The sequence below is a fragment of the Sceloporus undulatus genome, chromosome 8, assembly GCF_019175285.1.
Source record: "Sceloporus undulatus isolate JIND9_A2432 ecotype Alabama chromosome 8, SceUnd_v1.1, whole genome shotgun sequence".
Classification (NCBI taxonomy): Eukaryota; Metazoa; Chordata; class Lepidosauria; order Squamata; family Phrynosomatidae; genus Sceloporus; species Sceloporus undulatus.
The window spans coordinates 2,225,015-2,248,089 of record NC_056529.1 but is presented as its reverse complement, the minus strand read 5'-3'; the positions used below and the strand labels follow the sequence as shown (position 1 = coordinate 2,248,089).

Below are 23,075 nucleotides of genomic sequence, written 5' to 3'. Positions count from 1 at the left end.
AACCAGGACAAATGTAGGACAAAACTTTCAAATGGAGGACACTTTTTATAAAAATGGAGGACACGCAAAAAAAATTGCTGATTTTTTAAAAAATGTTAATATAAATGCATGTTTCGGAGGCTTCTATAGACAATTGCCCCCCTTGCCCGCTGCTTGCCCCCCTTGCCCGCCTCCTCCTGATAGGCCAAAGGCCCCACGCTCTCATGCGAGAGGCCAAAGGTTCTGGCGGCAAGCAGCGGCAGGACCGGGCTGGGGCCGGTCCCAAGGCCTTGCCGGGCTGCATCCGGCCCGCGGGCCGCAGGTTGCCTACCTCTGATGTAGCGTAACCGTTGTGAAAGCAAAACAAAACACAGGAGGAGGAGAAGGCAGGATGTTCTGCTTGAAGAAAATGGGTGGCTGGAACTCTGATTGAGAACACTCCTTTTGAGAAAGAGAGAGAGAGAGGATATATTGCAGCATTTTGTTGCAGGTGAAGATCAGCTTCTGAAATGTCTCTAAATGGTTTGCAAATGAGGGTTGCTGAGCTCTATTGCAGTGCAAACTAGATTCCCCCCCCCCCCAAATTAGTTCTTATGATCTCACAGACATATGTATTACTAGAAAAATAAATGTATTCTTCTTGTCCTTTCCCATCTTGGGAGGGAAGTGGAGTTCCAAGTGAGCATGTTTCTTGTATGCAAGGGACAAAACACAACCCTGTATTTTAGTGGCAGAACACATCCTACTTACACCATTTGCTTTTAGTGTGCTAAGAGAGATTTCAGCCTCCACTGAGGAGAACACATATCTCTTGTGTTTGACTACACAGCCAGTTATTTGGAGAAGAAGATGCTGATCAAGAAGTGTCCCCAGACAGAGCTGATCCTGAAGCTGCATGTAAGTGCAAAAGGGTTCTTGGGAGAGCCCTTGGTTTTTTCCCTGCAAGGTGTTCCTTCTGATATCTGCACGGTTCCTCAGGATGTGAATCACCTGCCACAAAGGAATGTAACTAAGCCTGGTGAGTGATCTTAATAGCAAATGTCAAGTGTCCTTTTCTTGATAGGGGAACCTGCAGAAGCTGAAGCCAGAGCGAGAGCATCCAGCGAAGATGGCGATATTAAACGTGTTTCCACCAAGGAATGGGCTAAATCTACAGGATACGATTCAGTTAAACTCTTCACTAAGGTATTGGTGTTCAGCTATAGCAGCACTTAAAGAAGTCTCTGTTTACCACTGGCTTGGTGAAAAAAGAGCAGAAGTAAAAACAAATCACATTCTGCTACATATTTGCAGTCCCAGAAAGCTTTATGCCACAGTACACAGTGTATTCTTTAGAAGGGTCAGAGGAAATAATGATGGAGTGAAGGGGGTTATTTATTTAAAAATATATGTGCTGCCTTTAACCAAACCAATTCCTGCTTCCTAAAAAATATGCCACATACAGTACTAATATTAAAGACTATTTGGTGTGAGGATGAACTCACTCGCACCAGAAAGTGTGAGGATTGCAAGTTAAGAGATCCTGCCTTTAATGGCTACATAACAAAAGCAGTGAACATTGCCTCTGAACTGACAAGTTTCAAAGAATTTGCTTTTTAAAAATAATCATATATCATATTTAATATTGAAATGTAGGCTAATGTTAGATCGGTGCTCCCACTGTGCAGTTTGACAGTTCAATCAGAGTGTTTTAAAGCATCAGCTCTCACTTTGGTTCTTCAGATGTTTTGGGTGTCAGCTCCCAAAACCTCCAGCCAGTTTGGCCAATGGTCAATGATACTGGAAGCTGAAATCCAAAAAGTAGATAGCTACTTTTTTTAGGAGCTCACAGGTTGGTAGATCCGAAACGTGGCTTTGGGAAGAGGAAGAGCAAATTGCATCATTGCTTTCCACATCTGGTTTCCCAGCTTTTCAAAGATGACATCAGATATCTACTAACCATGGATAAGCTTTGGAGAAAAAGGAAACCCCCAGTGCCCCTGGACTGGAATGAAATACAAAATCAAGGTAAGCATGTGATTGTTTTGTTTTAGTCTATAAAGACAAGTACAGATTTAATTATTGGGCTCCAGCGGAACTGCTGAAACATGAATGTTGCCTGGTTCTAAGTTTAAGGACTTCTCAGAAAATGAGAAATCTTCTGTTTGAAAATAGGTTGTGCTGAATTTGCTGATAGTTTTTAAAGACCACCTTTCTCCATATTCAGTGTCTTAATGCTTTCCATCCTTTGAAGAGAACAGCACATCTGAGCAACACAATGAGTCTTCCTTGGGCCTCAAAGACCAACAGGTGCTAGACGTCAAGAGCTATGCACACCTCTTTTCTAAGAGCATCGAGACCCTGAGAGCTCAGCTGGCAGAAAAAGGTGATGGAGCTGAACTTATATGGGATAAGGTTAGTGTGTGTTGTGTCTAGAGAAGTAAACCTGTTTTGCCTCTCGGACGCTACTGATGTACTTGTCATTGGCTGTGATTGCACCTCATGAAAAAAGGAGTAAAGCTCTTGAACCAGTTTGCCGCTTTCGCTAAAATTCACAGGTTTTCCAAAAGCTAAAATGCATTGTATATTATTATTATGGCTGCAGAGGGCACAGTCCACTATAGGACATACTCCTGCACATGCCCCATTCAAACAAGCCCTTGCTCTTGTCTGGTGAGGATAGGCAAACTGAAAGAGAGGTAGTTTTACTCCTGTGCTCCTCTGTCAAAAGACAGAGCTTAGAAGTTGTTCAATATCAGAAACTGATGGGCTTCTCCTGAATTTCACAATATCCCACTGTTAAGATTTCAGCTGTTCTTAAGGAATGGAAACACTGAATTCATGCCTGCCTTGTGAGTTTAGCCATGTCAAAGGTTTTATTTGAATAATGAGGAAAACAGTTTTATATCAGATGTACACATATTTGGATTTTGTTCAGAAGTTTCAGAAATGTTCAGTTTAATTTGAAAGGATTAACTTGTTTCCAGGATGATCCCTCCGCAATGGACTTTGTCACGTCTGCTGCAAACCTCAGGATGCATATCTTTAGTATGAATATGAAGAGCCGATTTGATATCAAATGTAAGAACTGAAGTACCTCCGCTGACTTGTTCAAGTATTTGCTTTCTCCTTCATGTGTGCAACAGAAAACATCTCACTCTATCATCTGCTTCTCTTGCAGCCATGGCAGGAAACATCATCCCTGCCATAGCGACAACTAATGCAATAATAGCTGGCCTGATCGTTCTGGAGGGCTTAAAGATTCTCTCGGGGAAGATAGACCAGTGCAGAGCCGTAAGTCTGGTATTGATTTCTCTTCTGTTTTCCTTGCTTGTGTTACTTGTCTAATTGGTTTTCTCCTCTCCTTTCCAAGATCTTCCTTAATAAGCAGCCGAACCCAAGGAAGAAGCTGCTGGTTCCTTGTGCTTTGGACCCCCCAAACCCAAACTGCTATGTCTGTGCAAGCAAGCCGGAGGTGACCGTGAAGCTTAATGTCCACAAAGTCTCCGTTTTGACACTGCAGGATAAGGTAAACTAGTACCATTCTTTCTGTGACTCTTGCGTTTTCAGTTTAAACAGGGACACTGGAGGAGGCATGGCTGGGGGAAGTCATTTGTCAATATGTGAGAGTCTTAATTCAGGAGATAAATGCTTTGCACTTTTTGTTTTTCTGCACTAAGTCCAAAAGATCCCAGGTTATTCCAATGCCATTGATAATGTTTCTTTCCTTTCAGATTGTGAAAGAAAAATTTAATATGGTTGCACCAGATGTCCAAATAGAGGATGGAAAGGGGACTATTCTCATCTCATCAGAAGAAGGAGAAACTGAAGGTATGAAATAGGCCAGCTCTACACTAGTGGGGCATGTGGATCTAGCCTATGGCCCTGTGCTACTGTTGTGCTGGACTTGGGATATCCTGCTTGATGTGTACAGTGCAACCAAGATAGCTGCCATGTCTTATGTGGATCCTATCATCTCTTCGTAACAAACCTGAAAGAGATGCCAACACTCATCTTCCTACCTCTCCAGCTCTGCAAGTGCCATTTTCTTTCTCCTTTCTTCTTACCCCTTTCCTTCTAGCTTTATAAGAAAAAGCAAATTCCTTCCTTTCTGTTGCTCTGCCTCACCCTTCCCTTCTCTCTGCCTTCTAAGCCCTTACCATCCTTCTCTTTCTCCCCCAAACACACCCTTTTCCCTTTGCTCAGAGAAAGACTAGCAAGACCTTGCAGTGGAACAGGGGCCTTGGGGCAGTCTGAGTCCCTTCCCTCAGCCCAGTACAGACTGAGATCCTTCTGTTTCCTTTTCTGTCACCCTCCCAGCAAACAACCACAAGAAGTTGTCAGAATTCGGGATCCGGAATGGCACCCGCCTGCAGGCAGATGACTTTCTCCAGGACTACACCCTCTTGATCAATGTGCTGCACTGGTGAGAAAATTCAAAGCGAACTTTGTGGCATGAAATTGAGACCAGAAATAGCACCTCTGGGGAACAAACATTCAGATTAAATCCATTTCATAGCACTCACATTTGTGAGAAAAGCCAAATGAAAGGTGCTTTGTGACTCTCCTGGTTCATTCATAACCCAGCCAGGGTTTTGAACATAATGTTGTGCCACTGGGGTGAGCATGGACTGGTCTGGGGCAATGAGCCATTTCAGAAACTGTCACGTGCCCCTTTCAAGCATTTTCTTATTATGTTTACCTTTAAATCAGTGAGGAGCTTGAGAAGGATGTGGAATTCGAAGTTGTCGGTGATGAAGTTGTCGGTCCCAAACCATCAGAAGAACCCACTAAGAATATCACCAATGGAAGTGAGGATGGGGCAAAGCCATCTACATCCACAGGTAAAAAGAGACAAAAGGGAGAGGGACTGTGCTGAGGTTACTTGTGGCCTTAAGGAGCTCTTAGTAGCTGCTTCAAATCCTGAGACGTAAGACAGTGGAAAATGAGCTGCTATGTGGTGGTGATGGTGGCTTCAGGTCATTTCCATCTTACGGCAACCCTAAGGTGAACCTGTCATGGGGTTTTCTGTCCTGGCCTTGGAAGGAGGGAAGAACCGGCAGTATCTGCTGGTTTTGGTTCCTTTTGCCACTGCCATTCTCTTCTCCTTTTGTGTCATGTCTATTGTACATTGTATGATTGAGGGTAGGGAGCTGACAAATTTAAAATCTGCAAGCTGCCCTGAGAGCCTTTTGGGCAAAAGAGTGCGGCATAAATACTCTAACTAAAATTAATTTTAAAAAAATGGCTGAGCAAAAGTGGATTCGAACCTGTCTCCAGAGTCATAGTCCAGTCCTCAAACCACTACATTAAGAATTCTCTATAGAGCCTTCCAACAGATTTTCCACAGAAATTAAACGCCGCCATTTCGATGCAGTTGTTCTTCTGAATCCACACAGGGGCTTGTTTCTTCAATCAGGGTTTCTCCTTAAAAGTTGTTATAATATGTGTGACCAGCGACTTAATTCACTAGATGCCCACACCTTGTATGAACTGAGTTCGCCCATCATTTCACCAGGTGAAAGACTGAAAAATGCCCATGAGATAATAGTTTAATTGACTCATTAAGTGTAAGTGTATAGTCTATAGTCAGCAGGTGGAGTCTAGTTCCTCGGTATGATATATTGGACTGCATCAGAGTGGCTCTTTTTGTCTTCCAGCTCCAGACGAAGAGGACGATGTGCTGATTATTGAGACCGAGGAAGGTTCTTCCGGCCACACCGATGACTCAGAAAGCAAAAGCCGCAAGAGGAAACTCGAAGAGAAGGAGCATCCCGACACAAAAAGAATGCGTCCCTCAGAAGAGCAAGAGGATGTCATTGCGCTGGACTGAGTGATGGGATGTTCTGGCCGGTGGGACAGGGGTGGTCTGGGTGTGTTTGTAAAACATCTGGAACTAGACTTGGCCAAGGTCTCTTCTGGGCCTGGAAAGGAACCCTGCCCCTTCTGCCTCACAGAACCTCTGCCATCCCCACTCAGTAGAATTTAGACCTTTGCCCATATGCAGTCCTAAATATAGTAGGCATCTAGTTTATAAACACTTAAGTAGTCCTGAATACAGAGCATGATTTTGTATATAATCTTTCAGAGATGAATTGGTATGGGAAAAACAAGGCAACTCCAGTCTAGCAAAGCGGTTTTCTCCCTCCTTGATATCGGAGAGGTTTCGAATTCTGGCAGGGAGGCTGGGGCATTCTCATCCCAGCCCAGTTCTTGTTGTTTCTCACACCCCTCAAAGCAAAAACATTGAAATTTGAAAGCAAAGATGTGTTGTGTTCCAGATGTGAAGCCGGCACAATGTACATTACTGTAAAACAATGGCTAACTTTCAGCTCATACTGCCTGAATGTGTCAGGAATGGATTTTGGTGTACTGTTACAGTTTCAGGTTATTTATATGGGATGTTTTGTAAAACTGAAATGCTTCTTTACCATTCATTCGATGGACCAAAATAAAACACCTTGAACGGCTCCCCACACATCCGCCTGTGTGCTGACATGAAGACGTGCAACATGTATGCACTCTTCATATTTAATACTGTAGTAATTTTGGTTTTAAACATCCTATACACATAGTGCGGGACTCTTGAAAAATGTCCTTTGGTGGAATTGAAAGGGAGGGTTTTTTAATAAAACATTTTGTCACTGTTTTCCTTTGACAGTCTTCATTAATCTCCTCCTCTCCAGAGGTCAGTCTCTACTTTTGTAAAGCTTCAGTCGGTCGCCTGTCCTGCCTTTCCCCAAAAACTCAACATGAGCTGCATCCACACTGCAGAAATAATCCACATTGACACCACTTTAATTGCGACAACTCAATGCTATTCTGAGAATTGTAGTTTTTTGTGGTGCCAGAGCTCTCTGACAGCGAAGGCCAGATGTCTCAAAAACTAGAATTTCTTAGCATTGAGCTGTGGAAGTCAAAGTGGCGTGAAACTGCATTATTTCTGCAGTGCAGATGTAACCTTACAGGTTAAAAAGAAATGCAAGCAAAACCTCAGGCATTGGCTCTAAGATTCGGGGAATCTTTTTTCTTCCAAGGTGAATGAAAAGGCTCAGCTGGAATGATTAAACACTTAAAATCAGTCAAAGGACAGTCTGATAAAAACAATGCAGCACCCCTAAAGCCCCTTTGAAAGAAAAACCCTTACTTATTATATTTTTGAAGATGTATTTAAAATGTTTGTTTGACCGACACGCATACCATGTCCCTCCCTTCCATTTCCCACCAGGCACCCATAAAATTTGAATTCTTACCATTCTTTCAATATTTGCTTGCTGATACAGCTGAGCCCCCAGCCCTGCAAAAAGTCAAAAGCTACTGCAGCCAAGATGGACGCTTCATAAATACCTCAGATTAGACAGATGGATGAAGGCATCCTCTGAGGATTTAGGGTTTTTAAGGTAGGAAAACAAACAAAGTCAGACAGCTTTGCATTCCAGGGAGCCCAAAAATAAAAGAATTGCTCCAGACGGTCGTTTTAAGCCTCTCACAGGCTGGAGATTTCAGCCTGGTTTAAAATTAAAGGGGTTTATTTTGTTTTTAAGGGGAGAACTAGACTGTATGGTCAAGATGCTATCACCCATTGAAGGGTGCTTTCCACCTCTACTTCTGCAAAATGCTGTGGTCCTTTGGTCACTCCACAAGGCAAATTTGGGGAATAGTCTTGTTAGCACCTGCCTTCAATTCGTTTCTGACTTCTAGAAACCCTGTCACAGGCTTTGGGCAAGACTTGTTCCGAGAAGGTTTGCCATTGCTTTCCTCGGGGTGAGAAAATTGCCCAAGTGAATCCAGTGGGCTTCCAATGCTGAACCCAGAGTCAAATTAAAACACAGATTAAAAAAATATGTGCTTCAAAATTCAGGTTTTTATGTATGGCTTTAATTGTATGGTTTCATATTTAGATTCCTTTCAGTCTGATCACCATCTCCATCCTTTTGTTGTGTGCCTCCAAAGTTGTTTCCAACTTATGGCAACCCTAAGGCAGACCTATCCTGGGGTTTTCTTGGCAAGATTTGTTCAGAGGACTTTTGCCATTGCCTTCCCCTGAAGAGGCTGAGAGAGTGTGACTTATTGCCCAGGGTCACCCTCTAAACTGGGAATCGAACCCTGGTCTCCAGAGTCGTAGTCCAACACTCAAACCACTGCCACGCTGGCTCTCTCCATCCCTTTACCCTCAATATAATGTGTCTAATAGCAGTGATTTGTTCTTGTTGTTGCTGTTGTTGTGTGCTTCAAGTCGTTTCCAACTTATGGTGGCCCTATCATTCTTGGCATGTTTCTTCAGAGCGGGTTTGCCATTGCCATCCTCTGAGGCTGAGAGAATGTGACTTGCCCAAAGTGGGTTTCCATGGGATTACCTGGCTGATTCTGGTACAAACCAAAACCTTAAGGACCAATAAGATCCCCTTGCTCAGATTTGATTAATTATCATTGGACTTATATGCACATATAAGTGAAGTCACAATGTACTTTGACAAACAACTCCAATTAATACAATGTGTTTTGTTTCTCCGAAGATGCCAGCCACAGATGCTGGCGAAAGTTCAGGAATAGACTCTTCTAGAACATGGCCACAGAGTCCGCAAAAACCCACAAAAAACTATGTTTTGGTTTTTTAATGTATTTTTATTCAGATACACTTCAAAACATAATACAACACAACACTTTACATAACATAAACCAGCACATTACGTACAATATAAAAATATGAAACAATAATGACATACAAACATACCAGTAAACTCACCTCCTGCTACAATCAGACCAACAATGAAACATTAACATTAATAATTATTAATAAAAAGGCTGCGTATCGAACTAAGTGGAACTAAATTGACTGTCATATTGGCTTAATCGAACACGGAGTGGTTTTGCTGCCAAATTTCAGTGGCAAGCGGCTGTGTCTATTTCTTAATAAAATAAAAGCTCAGGGGCGCATGGAAGGCCATAAAAAGACAGGGAGGATGCAGGACCCATTAATGGCCCCTCTGTTTTCGCATGGCGCCTGCTCCAACACAGTTTGAGTAAAGCAAAGTACACAAAGAGCTGGATGAATATTTGCAGCAGCTGAATTGTTATTTAGGAACCAAAATCTGCCCTGCCTTCCGGAAGGTGGCGATCTAGGAAGCACCCGGCAATACCAAGAATCCTTCCAGCCAGATCAGTTTTAGTTCCTCTTCTGGCTCCCAAAAGAGAATGGTCTCGCCTGGTCACACTTTGACTTCCCAAGTTTGTACAAGGTAATAAATAGATGGGTCTAATTCCCATAAAGGTCCAAATGTCTAGTGCAGGAAAATGGTGCTGCTACAGTTGGTGTGGTTTAAATAATCCCAGAAGTATGGAACCACTTTTTAAAGTATTTTGGAAGCAATGAATATTTTGCAAACTCTTTTAACACACAGTAATATCTTTAAAATACCAGCTGCTTTTTGGGGCTGAATTGAGGCATTCAAATTTCTGGCCTCGTTCATAGTTCAGTAAATAATGGGATTGTTTTAGCAAATATTCCACAGAAGATAAGAGCCTAAATGCACTAAGGGCACCAGATCCCTTCTGATCTTGGAAACTGAGCAAGGTCAGACCTGGTTAGTACTTGGATGAGGAACCAAGGAATATCAGGTGTTAAGCTCTATTTCAGAGGAAGAACCTTGCAAAGCTACCTTGCCTAAGAAAGCCCTATGAAATTAATGGGGTCACCATAGGTTAACATGAGGCTTGAAGGTGCATGTATACACACACACACACAGCACCAAATCCCATCTGATTTTGGAAGCCAAGCAGGGTCAGCCATAGTTAGGCTTTTATTTCAGAGAAAAGAACTGGCAAAACCACCTAAAATTACTCTAAGAAATTAATGGGGTTGCAATATATTTAAAGAGAGACCCCAAAGCAGATAAATATCTAATTGGTCTCTTTATTGGAACTCCTTGAGAAATGCTTTCAAATTTCAGCCAGCAACACCAAGTTGCAAAAAGGAAGGCAGAGGATGTTTTGATCAATGCCTGATGAGTAGATTGTCATTTATCACACTGATTGGTTATACTAGGTTTTAAAAAGGTAGTCAATAAAAACATGCCCATATAACCAGTGGGCTTCCGTGGCTGGATGGGGATCCGAACCCTGGTCTCCTTAGTCCAACACTTGAACCACTATACTGTTCTGCTGTTCTATTCTGCTTTGGTCAGATCTCACCTGGGATCCAGTGTCCATTTCTGGGATCTCAACAAAATGGAGTATGTCCAGAGAAGGGCGACCAAGAGGATCAAAGATCTGGAATCCAAGCAACTCAAGGAGCTGGGTATGTTTAGCTTGGAAAAGAGAAGACTGAGAGTCGATGTGAGTTGTTGTTGTTGTGTGCCTTCAAGTTGTTTCCGACTTATGACGGACCTAAGGCGAAACCTATCTTGTGGTTTTCTTGGCAGACTTCTTCAGATAGGGTTTGCCATTGCCTGGTCTCCAGCCATAGTCCAGTGCTCAAACCACAACATCACACTGGGTCTACTGGGACTAATAGAAGGCCTCTGGCCGAAAATGTCCAGGTTGTTGCATTATTTGCAATGCATTCTCCCCAAGCAGTGGTTGGCAGTCCTCCCAATGCATGCAAATGGCAGATAGGCTCTTCTTTCCTTGGATGTTCAGCCGCCCGGGTTTCCTTGCCACCTTGGCTGCTGCACCGGGCCAAGGACATTTTGTCCTGTTTATATCATTCTTATTTAAACACTGAAACCAAACATGCATTCAAAAAACACAGGTTGAAAAACCCATGAAAAACCAGCAAAAGTCAGGGATGCTGGGTGCCAGGATTCTGGCAGATCCTGCTATAAAAATGATTTGGGTATTTTGGATCCTAGAACCAAACCTCAGTGGATACCAAAAATGCCTACTTAGTAGTAGTAACAGTAGTATCCCATTGTATTTATTGGGACTTGAGCATCCATGGATTTTGGTACCCATAGGGGTCCTGGAACCAAACCTGAGGTTTTGGGTACCACTTTATATGTCTGCAACTGGAGATTATGGTCTGAAAGGCGAGGTGTAGATGAAAACTAATAACCCCAACATCTGTATTAGCCTGAAGATCTTTGTTTGGCCAGTTCAAGGTGACTTTGCAAATGCTGGAAGAGGTGGAGCCGAGATAAAAACATTAAACAAAGAGAGTGGTCAGTGTGGGTGAAAACCCTCTGCTTCTGTTGCCGAACTGTGCTTTGGTTTCGTTGTTTTAAGGGGGAGATACTACACTAAGGAGACCAGGGAGAAGACCTTGCAAGTGTGAGTTTCTCGGACTACAACTTCCAGAAGTAACTCCAGCCAGCGGAGATTTTGGGAGCTGTAGGGTACGTCGCACGTTGTAGAAATAATCCAGTTTGACCCCACTTTCAGTGCCGTACCTCCATCATCCTATGGAAACCTGGGGTTTGTAGTTGTAAACTTGTAGTTGAAGTCCTTAGCCTTCTCTGCCAAAGAAGTGCAGGTTTCTGTAGGATGGAGCCACGGCCGTTAAAGTGGTATCAAACTGCATTATTTCCAGAGTTTAGATGCACCTGTAGTCCCCAAAAATAACTTTCCCAAGCTATCTCCTAGAAGCAATTGGTCTGATAACTCTATAGGTTAGTTCCAACTTGTCAAGTAGTATTGACAAGAGCCACTCTGTGTAAAAGCATAGGATCTCAAAGCGGCCACAAAGTCCATCTAGATGTACCCCATTGCCATGTGGGAACACACCATTGCAAATACACAGCTTGGTTTCTGCTTGGCGGGGGTCCTCTTTCTTGCTTGCGCCCCATTTATTGCAAGGGACTGGGTTGCAACCAGTCTCTTCCTCCAATAAATGTCTCTGTGGGATGATGATAGGATCGCTCCGTTGAAAGCATAGGCACGCAAGATACGATTGTTTTGTTTTGCTTTAGGTATGCCATGAGTTTTCCCTGGATTGTGTGGAATTCCCCAGAGAGCCAAGGATCTCCCGCAAGGTTGCCTTGTGTGTCTTTCTTTCCAAAAGGCCATTCTTTGGGCATGACATAATTCTCAGCGGCAGAGGCTGCTGTTTTAAGCCACAAGGGAAGGAAGCCAAAGGCATCCAAAGGCATCAGGAGCAGGATTCAAGTTGGGGCAAAGCAGGCAGCCCAAAAAGATTCAGGGTGGCGAAACATGGCAGCTGGGAGAAAGGGTTTCAATGCAAAACGGAGGCAAGCTGGATTCAAGACCAACTTGTGCAAAACAGTTGCGTTTTGGAAAGTGCATGCGCCGCCCTTAATGTTTTAGGCTCCTTGCAGCCTTGTATTCTTAATGGGAACTAAGCATTAAGGGTTTACATTTTAAATATTGTTGGTAATGGGAGCTAAAAGTGATGGTTGTTTCCTTGCAGACAGACCTGTGTTGTTGTGGCTCATGATCAACAATAATGATAATGGTCAACAATAGCACAGGCCAGCAATACTTAATACTTTAAAAACATACTTAATTTTATTATTGTTATATTTATTTATTTCCCCTAGACTTTTTTGCTTTGCAACTTTCAGTTTGGATTTAGGGTCACACCGCTGTGTCTTCATTCACAATACAAGTCTGTAACGAAAGCAGTCCTTTCCCTTGGCCAGGGCTGATGGGAGCTGCAGTCCAAGAAGTGCTCTGGTTGGTGGAGCAGGTGGCCACCTCTGTTGTCCCTTCCAGGGTTTCTGAACCTCTGTCTTGCTCTAACCACTGCAGAGCACTGCTCCCCATTGACAAGGTCCTCCTTTTCCTCCAGGAGAACCCAGGGCGACCTACTTGGCTGCATGTCTTCAGGACAGCCCTGTGAGGTAGGCCTCCCTGGTCCTTCTTGGCTCTGCCCCACTGCCCCTTCTCTCCTGGGCTCCATCAGCTTTAAGACTTATCCAAAGGAGGAGGGGGTTGGGGGGCCATATTTGGGGGGGGGCTGGAGAAAAGCTCTGCTACACTGCTGTCTCCAAGAGAAGAGGGCTCTTCTGGGGAGCCCCAAATCTAACCCCTCAGAGCCCCTTCTTGCTCAGTTGCATGCTCTCTCTCCGAGAGAAGGGGGTCTCTCCTCCAGCCCCCCAAATCTGGACCCTTAGAGCCCTCCCTGGCTCCAGGAGAAGGGTCTCTCTCTCTCTCTCTCTCTCTGGACCCCTTCCTAGTCTGTCCCCCAAACAGGTAGGGTCTCTTCTCCAGTCCCCCCCCCCAAAAAAAGGACTCTGGCCCTGGGCCTTGGCTGCTTCTGGGCTCTGTGTGTGGGTCTGTGTATATGTACCGTGTGTGTGTGTGTGTTGTGTGTATCTCTCTCTCTCTTGTGTCTGGAAGGAGGAAGGCGCCGGCGCCCCTCTTCGACTCCCTGCAAACTTTTCCCAACTCTGCCAACTCTGTCCCCTCTTTCCCCGGCTGCCGCCTCCTCCTCCTCCTCCTCCTCCTTCCCTGCCTCCTTCCTTGCCTCCTTCCCTGGGCCCAAGGGGCGGGGCGGGGCCTCCCTCCTTCCCTCCAAAGGGACCCCCTTTTCCCCTGCCTGCCCCTGGCCTTCCTCCTCCTCCTCCTCCTCCTGGCTGCTGCTGCTGCTGCTGCCCCACACAAAGGAAGGCAGGCGCGGCGGGAGGGCCCTTGGGCCAGGAAAGGGGGCGGCAGGGAGGGAGGGAAGGGGCGGCCGGCAATCCTGCTCCTGCTGCTCCTCCGCCGGGAAGGAGCGCCAGCCACGGAGCCCTCCGGGAGGGAAGGAAGGAAGGGGAAGAAGAAAGGGAAAGAAAGCGAAGGTGGGAGGAAGAAGAGAGGAGACGAAGGGAAAGGAGAGAAGAGAGAGAGAGGGGGAGGGGAGAAGAAGGAAGGAAGGAAAGAAAGAAAGAAAGAAAGAAAGAAGGGAAGAAGAGGGGAAGGGGAGGAAGAAGGAAGGAAAAGCAGAAGAAGAAGGGAAGGGGAGGAGAAGAAAGAAGGCAGGCAGGCAGCCCTGTTGGGGATGGCGTCGCCTTCTTCGGGTTCCCGGCCGGGGTTTCCCCCGGGGCCTCTTCTCCTTCTCCTTCGGGGGCGGAGGTGGCCTCTGCCTTGCTACAAGCGCTGCTCCTCCTCCTCGTGCTCCTCCTCTTCGGGGCCCCGGAGTCGCTGGGGCCCAGCGCCCGCTCCAGTTCGCCGGCGGCAGCAGCAGCGAGAGGCGCCCGGCGGCGGCGGTGGCCCAGGGCCGGCTCGGAGGGCAGCAGCCAGCAGCAAGGGCGGCGGCGGGGCCCAGCCAGCAGCAGCCGGAGCTCTGGTGCTGAGCCTGGGCTCGACCTTCGGCGCCTCTCCTCCTCGGCTGGCAGCGCAGCAACGGCACCGGCAGCAACCGCTCCTCCTCCTCCTCCTCCTGCTCGCCCTCCTCCTCCAGCGAAGCTCCCGGGGCTCCGTGAGGGAGGAGGAGGAGTGTGCTGGTGGTCCTTCCCAGGGAAGAAGAAGAGGAGGAGGAGGAGGAGGAGGGCGAAGAGGGCAAGGGCCGGCGGCCGTGGGCTCCAGGGCAGGAGGGAGGCCGGGCCCACGCGCCCAGAGGGAAGCTCGAGGCCCTGGCCCTCCGCCCTCGAGAAGGAGCTGCTCCAGCAGAGCCCCAAGAACAAAGGACCGTACTTCGGTGATAGAGGGAGGGAGGGGGGCTCGCCCCTTTGGGGTAGGGTGAGAGGAAAGGGGCCCCTTCTTTGGGGGGGGGCTGGAGGGAGGGAGGGGGTGACCCTTCAGCCTTTGGGGGAGGCTGTGGGAGGGGCAGCATTCTTCTGGGGAGGAAAGGAGTCATCCACTTTTTTGGGGGGGGAAGGAAGGGCTAACATCTCAAGATCTTGAGGGGTAACAACCCTAAGGCTGGAGGGGGAGAAGAACGGTTTTGGGGAGGAAGGGGGCTCCACTTCGGGAGAGAAGGAAGGGGCCAGGGGTTTGCATGTTTTTCAACCTTTCAGGTTTTTGTAAGCTCCCTTGAGCCCTAGTGGGCTGCAATGGTTGTAATGGGGATGATGATGATGATGATGATGATGATGATGATGATGATGATGATGATGATGATGATGATGATGATGATGATGATGATGATGATGATGATGATGATAGGCCTTTGGAAATTGCAGAGCTACTGATGGCCAGGTTAAGGGGTGTATGATGGCCCTGTGTTAAACATTTGAAGAGTGTCTGTCATATTGAGGAAGGAGCAAGCTTGTTTTCTGCTGCTCCAGAAATGTTGGGGTGGCTTGTCCTGCTTTGCGGTTAGGACATCTGGTCACCCTTGGACCACATCAGATCCCATTAAATGCATTGGGGCATTATTATTACTACTACAGCGAGCCCTTGGTATCCGCTGGGGTTTGCTGACAAGGGCCAAATCTGGCTTCTCATCCAACTGTAGCGCTTCCTTCCTTCCTGATGACGCCTCATTTCATATTTCTTCAGGACTGTGTTCAATTGAGTCCATAATGGGATCCCTAGTATCAACTGGCCAGAATTTGGAGATGTTCCCCTTAAGTCCTCAGAAAACACATGGACACATAGACACTTGTCCCTGCTGCGGCCCCTTCTGTGGTTTCAGTTAGGAAAACCTCCAAAAGCTGCTAGGTTTTCTTTCCGTCTTGAGATAGGAACAATGTTTGGGATTCGCTGCATTAGGAGATCCTTTTGAGGTCAATCAGTTTCCAAAACTATTGCCCATCACCGTTAAAGTGGCATCAGACTGGATTATGTCTGTGGTGTGGATGCAGCCTTAGAGAGACAACTTCACCCTCATTTATGGGAGCATGTAAAAGGGCATTTCCAAACAGTCTGAAGAGGTCTTGGACCACAAAAACAGCCCTATGGAACGACTTGTGGATAATGCACCATTAAAGGAGGGCAAAGAAACCATTGACTTTGGCTGAAGTGGACCCATAGGAGAGAAACCTCCATTTCTTCAAGGTCCCACTCCATTTAGGACTTTGAAGGTTTATCACCAGCATCTTGACTTTGGACCAGAAGTCTATCAGCAACCATCAAGTGGTTCCCAAACGTTGGTCCTCCAGATGTCTTGGACTTCCGCTGCCAGGATTCCTGACATTTGGCCAAGCTTTCTGGGGCTTCTGGGAGTTGAAGTCCAAAACACCTGGAGGACCAACGTTTGGGAACCACTTTCCATTAGGAGATCCTTTTGAGGTCGATCTGTTCCAAAACTGTCGCTCAAAGAGCCTGCGTCTCTCTTTCTGCACTTTGCTTTTCCCTGCCTGCTCTGAGTCCCTACGCAAATATTTATGCCCCCAAAGACGGGAGCCTCCCTGGCCTGCGATTTTTATTTTCGGTGCCTAACTCGGGCGAAAACAAAGGCGCTGTGTTGCCTTCCTTTGACTCAGCAAATCCCTCTCTGAGTTTTTTGGCTTTATGTAACAATTCCTTCACGCTCCCTGCCAGAAATCTCTACTCTTTCTTCCCCAAAAGTTAAAGGCAGCTTGCTAAAGTGTGTGTGTCTGTGTTCAAACCAGGTTTTAAAAACACAAACACAATCCTCTGACATCTGAATTTCATGGACTTTGGAAATGTCTTTTGCTCAGTATCTGCTGAAGTGACCAAGGATCAATCTCATCTTGGGTTGCTTCACTGATGCAGCACAAAGTCTCTTGAGTTGGCGGGACAGATCCCATTGCTGTGGTCCCTTATAGATCTGTTTGTGTGTGTGTGTTGTGTGCCTTCAAGTCCCTTCCGACTATTAGGGTTCCTAAGTGAAGGATAGATAGGAGATCTATCTGTTAGGGTACTAAGTGAAAGCTTTCATAGACTTGGATTCCTTCCTCAAATGCATGGAGATCCGCCATGAATCTGAGGACGTAGACCAGCAGTTCTCAACCTGTGGGTTGCGACCCCTTTGAGGGTCGAACGACCCTTTCATGGGGGGCGCCTAAGACCATCGGAAAACACATATTTCCAATGGTCTTAGGACCAAGACACCACAATTTTATGGTTGGAGGTCACCACAACATGAGGAACTGTAGTAAAGGGTCATGGCATTAGGAAGGTTGAGAACCACCAACGTTACAACGTCTTTTGCTCAGTTATTTGATGCTCTTGCGTAGTATAAAGCCTGAGATCAAGGCTAGTTGATCAAACCCAACTAGAGTAGACTCACTGAATCAATCATTGAATGGTGAGTTAACATAATTAATTCAGTGACTATTGTAGTTGATCCAAGGACTCTATCGTAGTTGAAAGCCAGCATGGTGTAGTAGATTGAGTTTTGGTTTCCGGAGACCAGGGTTCGAATCCCTGCTCGGCTGTGGAAACCCACTGAGTGACCTAGGGCAAGTCCCATTCTTTCAGCCTCAGAGGAAGGCAAAGGTAAACCCATTCTGAACTAATCGTACCAAGAAACCCCCATGATAGGTTCGCCATAAAGTCAGAAATGACTTGAAGGCATACAACAATACTGTATCAACTGTAGTTGGAAATCCAAAGATATAGCCATGTTAGTCTGTAGAGTCAGTATTTAGGGAGATCTTGTAGAACCTTTGAGACTCACTGAAAGAAAGAAGATGGCAGCATGAGCTTTCCTAGACTAAAGTCTGCTTCCTCAGATGCATTTGGTTTAGGGCTGTAGGAAAGCCGTTCCTGCTTCTTTTCCTCTCCCGCCCCATTCCTTTCTCAGATGAAAGTTGGGTTGCTTTTCTTTCTTTCTTTTTTTTAAAGCAGCATTCTTTCTGACATATTTTAGTTATTTTTACTTGCAGGCCATCTGAAAAGCCTTTCCTTGAAAAGGGAGGATTGTCATGAGTGAGTAAATGCACATTCCTTTTTGCCGGGGTCCGTGTTGCAAACATCCTCCTTGCTCATTTCTGATGCCGCGGCATCAGCGGCCCTTCCTCCATCTTGCATTGCAAGAGGGATTATCTCCTCTTGAGTTCCCCATTCTTTCCACCTGTGTCATGAAAGAGAGGAACCATCTGCATTCCCAAGGCCCTTTCCTGGCTTTTTCTCTGCTGACGATTCCCCACCTCCAGCGATAGGAATGCGATAATTTGGGTTCCTCTCTGCGCACTCCTTTGAAGAGAGGGGTCCGCATTCATTGACTGCCTGGATAATCTGCTCCCTCCTTGCGCAAAGGGAAAGAAACCTTGCCCTTCGTTCAAAGAATGCAAATATTAAAATGCAAGGCGAGGAGGAGGGAATCTTTGGAAACGTTTAAAAAAGCAAAACTATTTTTGGTTTGGCTTTGCCGTCAAGGTGAGTGTGACATTCTCACACACTAAAGGCATCTATAGGTCTGTCTTGGAGCACCTTTGAGACTCACTGAAAGAAAGAAGTTGGAAGCATGAGCTTTCCTAGACTTAACTCCACTTGCCCAGATGCATTTGGTGGTGCTGCTCCATTTCCATACACAAAAGATTTGGGATTTGAATGGACATCCTCACATGTGAGTTGCATATATAGGTCTGTCCCTGGTTTTGCACCTGAGGAAGTAGACATAAGTCTAGGAAAGTTCATGCTGCCAACGTCTTTCTTCCAAAGACGGAGATTTTCTTAGTCTCAAAGGTGTGACATTTCTACATACATGTTGATTTGTGGTTAGTCCTAGGAATGAGAAACCCCAAGGAGACCCCAGTCATCAGGAGTCATCGAATATTTATTCCTTCTTTCCTTCCCTTTTCTGTAGGCATCTGCGTCAAGTGCGGAAAGGGAGTCTATGGGGCCAGCCAAGCCTGCCAGGCCATGGGGAACCTTTACCACACCAACTGCTTCACCTGCAGCTCCTGTGGTAAGTGGCACACTCTACGTCTCCCGGGAGGCCTTACCTGCGAAAGCATGCTCCCATGCGCCTGCCAGAATTATGGAAATGCCATTGCTTGGGCCGCTTCCCACCCTAGGCACTGCCAGGGCAAGGTGTCCTCCATTTTGGGTGACCAGATACCCTCCTTGCTTATGACATGTCCTGCATTTCAACCTTTTGCCCAGGAGGAATTCCAAAATGTTCTCCATTCTGAGCATGACTAAGAAGCACGCATTTACCTTTGTGTGGCTGTTTTTAGCTGTTATTTGGTCACGGCCTACATTTTTTTGGAATGTCCTGCATTTTACAGTGCCTCGTCCTCCTTTGCGGTGAGGACATCTGGTCTCTCTGACACAGGGTTTTTGTAAGTTTTGTCAATTGGTACTTTGCAATGTAAGCCTATGGGTCTGGTCTGGGTTTCAGCCTGAGCTTTAATGGTGCTGATTCTGCGGAAGAAGCTAAAGTTTGGCGCCAGGATAGCTTTGGGAAATTTGGACTGAAATCCGGAACGGATACCCCAATCATCGTTGAAACCTGTAACCAAATCTCTCTTAACACAATGCCTTGCAGAGAATGGAGAGATAACGGCACTTCTGGATTTAATGAAATGAGTGTGTGTGTGTGTGCGTGTGTGTGTGTGTATAGGCTTCTGAACAAGCGGTTTGTGGTTTTCTTACGACTACCATGATTTTTTAAAGGGTCTGTTTTGTTTTGATCCATGACTTGGGACCCACAATGGAGAAAAAGAGAGGCAGGAAATGAATGAATGAATTCCTTGTGCTGGTTTTTGGATGCCAGTGTTTGGAAGCATGAGGAATAGGAGAATTTATTCTATTTCGTCTTATATCTCACCTTTCTCCGGTGCCCAAGAATATTGCGGAGGGCGGTGGGCTTTAAATGGAGGACATCTGGGGGAACATCTGCCCCACATTTATGCATTAAAACTCAGTAGTGGCTGGTAACCCTGGATGGGAATGGAAAGGGTGATCCGCTCCAGGTTTCAGTGTGAACTTTCCCAAAATGAGTGTCTGGAGAAACTGAGCTGAGAGAGTTCTATGAAGATGATGATGATGATGATTATGATGATTTATTTATTGTCACCAAAGGGTGGTACATCAGAACATATGCAATCAAAAATGGGCGATCAAACATAGCTCTATATATATATATCAGTGGAACTGCCAATAATTGTCTTGTCTGCAGATTTTAAATGTTGGAAATACTTAGGTGTAATAGCCTCCTTTTGCTTGCTTGGCCGGTTGATGTTTTAGACAGTTAATCCCTTTGGGTAGGACTACTTGGCGTAAACGGAGGGTAGAAATTTGGAAAATGGATTCTCTTTTATTTGGTCGGATAAAGCTATCATAGCTATACTTCCTGGACACCTACAATTCGAGGTACAAATTCAGTCCTTCCTCCCTTTAGTAACATCTCTACACTTTGCTTGGTGAGATGAAACACTTCTTTAAAAAGGGTGCATCTGCACTACAGAAATAATCTGATTTGATATTACTTTAACTGCACTGCCATGGCTCCATACTATGGAATTCTGGGGACTGTAGTTTCTTGGGGCACTAGAGCTCCAAAACCTTGGGCAAGTTTAATCCATTCAAAGGTTCTAATAGGGCACAAAACACCAACCAACCAAGCAATCCAAATGAGTCTGTTGCACATCATAGAAATCCTCAGAGTCCCATTGCATGGAGCCATGGCAGTTAAAGTGGACTCAAACTGGATTATCTCTGCAGTGCGGATGCAGCATAAGTGCATTAAGAGCTTCTTAGGAGATGCCTCCTTAAGCGAGAAGGAAGCCCTGATCCAAAAATAAAAGTGTTATTTGGAAGGTCACAGCCTCCCTGTTTTCTTTTCCTCTCCGTTTTGGTCCTCTGATGAAGGACCCAGCGCCACCTCACAATGCATCCTTGTTCCTTTGCGGTGACAGAAGTAATCTCCCTAAATCCTAGGAAAAGGAACTTCCTAGAACATGGGCAGACTTAGCGATCGGGGCCAAACCGCGTTGAGAGAAGGCCTTAGGTTGGTACGCCGAAGGAGAAAGACGTGGAAAGCTTCGCTTGGTTCACTCTGGTGTGTGAGGATAAAGGATTTCAAAAGGGTTTCTTCCCATCAGGTGCAAACATACTGGCTTTTGTTGAGGCTTTTTGTTGACGGGAACAAACCTTTTTGAAATCCTTCGTCCATGTTGGCTTTTGTCAGAAAAAACATGTTTTCCCAACAAAAGACAACATTTTTGCACAGATAACAGAATCCTAAGCAAAGTCAGGTCGACTGGAGTAGATCCATTAACTAGAGTAGATCCGTGGAATTGGTTTAGACTAGACTAGATCCATTGAATCAGTTTGTCTTTGTATTGACTTGCTGCTCCATTGCCGCTCCCATGGGTCTGTCCTTCTTAGGACTAACCAGTAAGATCCCAGCTGCTGAATTTTTGTGCAAAAGACACTGTTTTCTGTACAAAAAGGTTTAATGCAAAGCCTCTTTTTGGGAGCAGGTGCAAATGAATTTTTCACGCCCTGCGAAAGTCTCTGTGTCCCAAGCCTTGGTACCTTCCCTTATTGAGGACAGAAAGTTTGGGAGTACTGTTTATGCGCCAGTCCTGCCCAGAAACTTTGGCGTCTCCATTTGGGAAGAGAGGCCGTTTGGATGGGTTTGGCTGAGGAAAAGGCCCTAGTGGAGTTGTGTAGGCGTTTGGCTGTGTTTATGATTTATTCTTTGCCTCTGGCACCAAAGATGTCTATGCTTCATCTGTGATCTCAGCCGGAAGGTTTTGACAAATCTTGCAATCACTTCCTATTGGTTTTTTGGCTAGAAGAGGAATGAAGGCAGAGGCAAAAACCACTTCTCTCACATTTGCTGCTTCTCTTTGTGTATGAACGGAAACGTTGCTTATTTTTGGACTTTGAAGAAAAACCACCCAACATCAGATACAGGTTGAGTCTCCCTGACCCAGAATGCTTGGGACCAAAAATGTTTTAGATTTTGGATTATTATTATTATTATTATTATTATTATGGATTTTGAAATACCTGTATTTGCATATTATGTACGTATTGAGATACCTTGGAGAATGGACCCAAGGCTAAACACAAAAATTAGTTTATCTCCATATATACTTCTTGTGCATATAGCCAGCAGATAATTTTAGACAATGTTTTAAACAATTTTGTGCATGAAACAACGTTTACGGACAAGGGGTAGATCCGACAGAAAGCCAAGGGGTCACTCTCTCAATCATGCATGAAAACCTTTTTTGGATTTTGGAAGATTTAGGATTGTTTTGGATTTCCGAATAAGAGAGACTTCTTGCAGGAGTTGTATCATCGGGTGACAAAACTAGTTGCAGACGTCTTTGGGAAGGTCCTGGCATTGGCTTTGCCAGTGTCCTGTAAGGTCTTTTCACCTCCATGTTGGACCACTTTGTGTTAACTATTTGCAGAGGTCTGGACAGGAAGAGAAACATATTTCCCCCCCAAAACAGCTAGGGTTTTTCCCTCCCCCAAGCTTGACTTTCCATGCTTTTTTAACATTCCTTGGATACTTAAATATATCTCCGGCAGTTGTGGGAACCGAAGCGGATGTGGGGACCCAGATGCCTCCCGAATGGCCGATCAGAGAGACCGCCTTGGCCTGAAGCCCATCCAAACAAACCCTCCTCCTTCCTTCTTCCCTTGCTTTCTGATGGGAAGGTTTCCCTAAGATGCTCCAAAGTTAGCTGGGAAGGATTGGCCCCAAGAGACCGCAAGAAGGAATTCCCATAGACCTCTCTTTCTCCCTTGGTATTTTGGCATGAACTCCTTGGGCATTTTTGCCTTCGTTGCATCCTGGGCTTTGCAAAATGGCGTGAACGGAAGGCGACTTTTGGCCGTGGGATTTGAAGATCGGCACCAGAGCCCTCTCTAATGGAGAATGATAACTATTTCACACAACTACAAATCCCAGAATTCCATGGGCAGTTAATGCAGCCTCAAAGTGCATTACTTCTGCAATGCAGATGGAGCCAGAGATACATGAACCTTTTTCAAGCCAGAGATACATGAACCTTTTTCTTTTGTGTGTATGTGTGTGTTAGCAGCATGGTGTAATGGTTTGAGTGTTGGACTAGGACTCTGGAGAGCAGGGTTCAAATCTTCTGTCGTTGTTGTGTGACTTCAAGTCGTTTCTGACTTATGACAACCCTAAGGCTTTATAACAACAGTACAGGTTTAGCATCCCTTATCCAAAATGCTTGAGACCAGAAATGTTTTGGATTCCAGACTTTTTCAAATTTTGGAATACTTCTGTATAGATCATGAGATATTGTGATTATGGGTTGTTGTTGTTGTTGTTGGGTGCGCCTTCAAGTCATTTCCGACAAAAACTCAACAATGCACGATGCAGTGATGCTAGGCCA

At 45.6% G+C, this 23,075-nt stretch overlaps 2 protein-coding genes across 2 annotated transcripts in view; both read left to right on the top strand.

Annotated features, from left to right (window-relative positions):
• Nucleotides 1-6,607, top strand: part of UBA2 (ubiquitin like modifier activating enzyme 2) — an 11,475-nt gene extending 4,868 nt beyond the window's left edge. The window contains exons 7-17 of the mRNA XM_042438635.1: nt 809-876; nt 1,043-1,164; nt 1,887-1,986; nt 2,213-2,373; nt 2,946-3,039; nt 3,140-3,252; nt 3,332-3,487; nt 3,693-3,789; nt 4,279-4,384; nt 4,672-4,802; nt 5,619-6,607. Of these exons, the coding sequence (XP_042294569.1) occupies nt 809-876; nt 1,043-1,164; nt 1,887-1,986; nt 2,213-2,373; nt 2,946-3,039; nt 3,140-3,252; nt 3,332-3,487; nt 3,693-3,789; nt 4,279-4,384; nt 4,672-4,802; nt 5,619-5,791 (1,321 nt within the window). The 3' untranslated portion in view covers nt 5,792-6,607. The remainder of the gene's footprint in view (nt 1-808; nt 877-1,042; nt 1,165-1,886; nt 1,987-2,212; nt 2,374-2,945; nt 3,040-3,139; nt 3,253-3,331; nt 3,488-3,692; nt 3,790-4,278; nt 4,385-4,671; nt 4,803-5,618) is intronic.
• A 3,578-nt stretch (nt 6,608-10,185) lies between these two features.
• LOC121914371 (WT1 interacting protein) overlaps nt 10,186-23,075 on the top strand; it is a 29,221-nt gene continuing 16,331 nt past the window's right edge. Inside the window, exons 1-3 of the mRNA XM_042437762.1 lie at nt 10,186-10,255; nt 13,781-14,533; nt 18,554-18,655. Of these exons, the coding sequence (XP_042293696.1) occupies nt 10,186-10,255; nt 13,781-14,533; nt 18,554-18,655 (925 nt within the window). The remainder of the gene's footprint in view (nt 10,256-13,780; nt 14,534-18,553; nt 18,656-23,075) is intronic.